The sequence below is a fragment of the Gadus morhua genome, chromosome 4, assembly GCF_902167405.1.
Source record: "Gadus morhua chromosome 4, gadMor3.0, whole genome shotgun sequence".
Taxonomy (NCBI): Eukaryota; Metazoa; Chordata; class Actinopteri; order Gadiformes; family Gadidae; genus Gadus; species Gadus morhua.
Window position 1 is genome coordinate 32701899 of NC_044051.1, and position 4677 is coordinate 32706575.

Here is a 4677-nt window from a genome sequence, read left to right on the forward strand (position 1 = left end):
GTAAATACGATTTTAGTCAATTTAACAACAATATCATACCATAAAAAAAATTGCTTGTTGTACTTACTCTCGAAAACCTCAAAAAAATGTATTCTTAGCACACATTAGAAGATTTTAGAGCCCTATGAAATCAGTTTGAGTTCCTTCAAAATTCCTTTTTTTTTTTTTCTTCATGAAATTTCTTCCCAAATTCCAGACTCATAAATCAACGCTCCCCCTGTTTGCTTGTATGCTTCACAAGAAATAGTTGTACTTTCTTAGCTTTTCTAAGGAGATAGCAGACTCTGCACACACAGCCACACATGTCCTTGTACTAGTAATGGTCCCTTGAGGAGGCATGCTCTGGCTAACCCAGTGCTTTTCCTTGTTCATATGGGCTTTAGACTTCAAGTGGTCATCACATCTATTTTTACAGGTCCAGTCAAAAGTATTTTGACAGAATTTGCATTTTTTTGTTTATCCCCGGACGGTCTTTGTATTCTGGAACCACCTCATTTACAAATCACACCTATTCCAATAAAAATCACGAAAACCCCCTTTTCATGTATGATGCCTGAAATAGGCTGTCTTCAGGCGGATGCACTTGCAAATGGGAAACTGTTTGAATGAAGGCAAATCGGTCACTGACAGTAAATAAGTAAATACGTTAGAAATTTCAGAAGGGCTCTGCTGGTAAGTATCATCTTCAAGTTGGAGAGGCAACGTTTTTCTACTGGTCTGTACTCGTAACCTCCTCATTGGTTGAGCTCCACAGAAGACAGTAATGTGATGTTATTAATGTTGTTAGTTATTGTTATATCTCAAATTATCTATTATTTTTCACTATAGTCAGATTATTGGATCTTTATAGGGGGGTGGTATGTCTAGAGGCTAGTATCAGCTATCGTAATTCACTGAGTAGGCATTTTGTTTCTACAGAACCATGGGGTCCAGTCGTCTCATCTGCAGTTTCATTGGTAGGTATTCCACACAGCACTACTTTTATCATTAAGTTAGTTTTATTAAATTCATTTAAATTAACCAGCCGGATAATGGAAATGGATGTTTGGTGTTGATTGTGATTTTGGGTCTCTGTGATATCTCTACTGCAAAGGATGAAGAATAATAGTTACATTTATATTGAATTGAATATTACAAATTATGTATGTATGTGTGTGTGTTAATTAGGAGTCAGGAGTCCCCTCTAATCACTGTTGCAGCTTTCCCTCAACTGCATCAGCCCCCAATGTCGTTTTTATTATTATATTATAATTCATTTAGTATTTTCTCATGTACCATGCAAGTATTTCGATGTGTTTTTGTATCGTAGAACGCAACTAAGTAAACTCTGCTCTGTGGTTTCACTCGCTCAAAGCTGCATCCCTCATTAATGTGCCGCTGAGTTCGGGTGCTGGGAGCTGCGTGCCTCTTGGTTCCCCAGAACTGGCCTCCATCACGATTCAGGCGATGGGGAGGAACCTCACACTAGTTGGGAAGCGGCTGTGCTGGTCCGACGCCCTGTTCTACTGCAGAGACCATCACTGGGACCTGCTGAGCATCAGGGGCCCAGAGGACCAGGAGATGGTTGATGAGCTGGTGGCTGGCGCCCCCTTCCCGCTAACCAGACCACTCTGGGTTGGCCTGCGCAGGTATTATCCGGCAACAAGTCTGTACCCATGATCATCTGTTCGTCACTTTGTAGCATAGAAATACCATGGAAAAATATATCGAAATATTTGGCTGTGTTATTCTACCTTCCACTAATTCTTTCAACTCTTTTAATGTCTGTAGGTCGATTCGAGGAAGCTCCTGGTTTTGGATGTCCGGTGACCCAATGGACTTCACCCAGTGGGACACAGCCTCACATCATTCCAGCCCCTGTGCTGGCGTGTCCAGTGGGGAACCTTCCAAATGGAGGCAAAGCTCTTGCGAAGAACATCTTAACTTCATCTGTTTTACAGGTTGGTGTCCAAGCTATAGAACCATTACCAGGTCCTTATCAAGACAAATTGCTTAACCTTCTGCAAATATGCAGGCATGCACCAACTTTCATGACCTACACACAAGGGAAGCTCGGATAAGAACTTAGGGAAGAATTTCCTTTTTCAGTCTGTCTTAAGCTTTATTGCATGTGTGACATAACTCACAGACAGTTTGAAACAGTGTGAGGGCCAAGCTTCCTTTTTGGGAAACGTCCTCAAAAGTACCGAGCTCCACCTAGAAGTATGAATAAAGAGTGAAATGGGCTGGACATCTTCTGTTTCCAGAAATGACAATGTAATGAGGGCCATTCAGGGACTGCGTCGTAGTTGATGACGTAGAATACGGGCTGCCGCTGGCAAAACAGTAATGGCATCTCCCGAAGCAACGAATGGTTACGTTATCATTAGTCGAGTAAACGCTGCCATAAGTGCAGTTATTTCAGGAATGGACTCAAATAACAAGCACAACAAGAGCACTTCAGGAGTTTCTCAGCGGAAAAAACATTTTTGTATAAATATAATATCAGGATGTTATCCAGGCTACTCCTCTGCCACGTTCATTGACCTTCATGTATCTCTGTTTCCGCAGGTACTACAGAAGTAGTGAAAAGGTACTTCTCTAGTTCCACAAGAATTCCAACTTGTTAAAACTAGGCTGGTGTCACTGGGAATGCATCTAATGATTCACAAGTCCTAAATCGTGAAGTTTCTGAATGCTATGGCTCAGAGGTTTTCTCTGGTTGCTAGCTAGTTCTGCATTTTGTCCTTAAAGGCATTGTCATCAAACTCACGAAAGATGTCTATCCCTGGTATTAGTGCTGTAATAGCTTGAACATGTAAAAAAGTTAGTTATATAATCCATGAACATCATTATAAGCAGTGTTAGTTGTGATATTGCATTAGTCCTTTGATTCAAATTGTGGAGATTGAGTTCAAGATGGTCAAAAATCTAAATAAAATACCACTCGGCTTTTATCCTTGTCTTTTGGTATTTTTGTGTCAGCACCTCGTTCTTTGACTCATTGCCTCTGTCGCTGCTTATTCCTTCTGTTTGTTATGCCTATGACTCCGCCTCTCACCTGTACATCTGGCCTTTTCCCTTTCTTCCTGCTCACCTGTTCCTCATTGTATGGTTACAACCCAGCCTGTTAGCAGGTAGGCGTATTCCTTCTGCCTAACTTGCACAGGGGAATAATAATTCTAAGGGATGAACAGACGTTCAGACGTCCAAATATATTTTTTTATATATATATTCAACCCGGTATCACGCGATTTCGTGCTCATGCGCACAAACGTTATTAATCTATTGAATTGTGTCCCAGATTACGATTGTCCGACTTTTTTAGTGCTACACAGAACGAAATGTAAACCAATGCATTCTGAATGGGAGCGTTCTCCGACAATTGACGTGCTCCACAAAACGAAATGAGAGAGAGAAAGAGAGAAAGGGAGGGACAGAGAGAGAGAGCGAGAGAGAGAGAAGCTTCAGAAGGGGTGAGCGCAGATAATACATCGCACCCTCTAGTTATATATCTGTATATATTATTATCTAGTTATATATATGTCAACATTTCTGATTTGTAAGCAGACCTCCTCAAAAACGACGTTAATTGTCCGAGAACCTTCCCATTCAGAATGCATTGGTTTACATTTCGTTCTGTGCAGCACTAAAAAAGTCGGAAAATCGTGATCTGGGACACGATGCGCACAGATTAACGTTTGTGCGCATGAGCACGAAATCGCGTGATACCGGGTTGATATATTACATTATTGAATGAAAAAAAAATATTAATTAGTTATGAACAGAGGTGTGAATATTGTGGGTAGGAACGCGCTACATTTACTCCGTTACAAATACTTGAGTAACTTTTTGGATAAATTGTAATTTTAGGAGTAGTTTTATTGCAACATACTTTTACTTTTACTTGAGTAAATATTTGAAGAAAGAACGGTACTTTTACGCCGTTCCATTTGGCTACGTGACGGTCGTTACTTTGTTTTTTTAGATCTTTTCTTTTATTACATGCGAGATCTATTTTTATCACGTGAATATTCCTTAGCCCAAGTGAAGGAGTTCAAGTACCTCGGGGTCTTGTTCGCGAGTGAGGGTACTATGGAGCGTGAGATTGGCCGGAGAATCGGAGCAGCAGGGGCGGTATTGCGTTCGCTTTACCGCACCGTTGTAACGAAAAGAGAGCTGAGCCGCAAGGCAAAGCTCTCGATCTACCGGTCGATCTTCGTTCCTATCCTCACCTATGGTCATGAGGGCTCGGTGATGACCGAAAGGACGAGATCGCGGGTACAAGCGGCCAAGATGAGTTTTCTCAGAAGGGTGGCTGGCGTCTCCCATAGGGATAGGGTGAGAAGCTCAGCCATCCGTGAGGAACTCGGATTAGAGCCGCTGCTCCTTTACTTAGAAAGGAGTCAGCTGAGGTGGTTCGGGCATCTGGTAAGGATGACCACTGGGCGCCTTCCTTGGGAGGTGTTTCAGGCACGTCCAGTGGGGAGGAGACCTCGGGGAAGACCCAGGACTAGGTGGAGAGATTATATCTCAACACTGGCCTGGGAACGCCTCGGGATCCCCCCGTCAGAGCTGCTCAATGTGGCCCGGGAAGGGGAAGTCTGGGGCCCCCTGCTTGAGCTGCTCCCCCCGCGACCCGACCCCGGATAAGCGGACGAAAATGAGATGAGATGAGACTGTAAACACATAATCAAA

The 4677-nt window shown here is 42.7% G+C and overlaps 1 protein-coding gene across 1 annotated transcript; it reads left to right on the forward strand.

Annotated features, from left to right (window-relative positions):
• Positions 1 to 559: 559 nt before the first annotated feature.
• On the forward strand, positions 560 to 2936 carry LOC115541829 (lithostathine-1-beta-like). The gene is made up of 3 exons (XM_030353702.1): positions 560 to 1628; positions 1771 to 1940; positions 2551 to 2936. Exons 1-3 carry the CDS (start codon positions 1447 to 1449, stop codon positions 2607 to 2609), a joined length of 411 nt encoding a protein of 136 aa, XP_030209562.1. The 5' UTR covers positions 560 to 1446; the 3' UTR covers positions 2610 to 2936.
• The last annotated feature ends 1741 nt before the right edge of the window (positions 2937 to 4677 follow it).

What these genes read in the sequence shown, in the direction of transcription:
- LOC115541829 (XM_030353702.1), top strand. Translation starts at nt 1,447, where the DNA reads ATGGGGAGGAACCTCACACTAGTTGGGAAGCGGCTGTGCTGGTCCGAC. An exon ending in CTCTGGGTTGGCCTGCGCAG is followed by an intron (nt 1,629 to 1,770) that starts GTATTATCCGGC and finishes TAATGTCTGTAG; the next exon opens with GTCGATTCGAGGAAGCTCCT. An exon ending in TAACTTCATCTGTTTTACAG is followed by an intron (nt 1,941 to 2,550) that starts GTTGGTGTCCAA and finishes CTGTTTCCGCAG; the next exon opens with GTACTACAGAAGTAGTGAAA.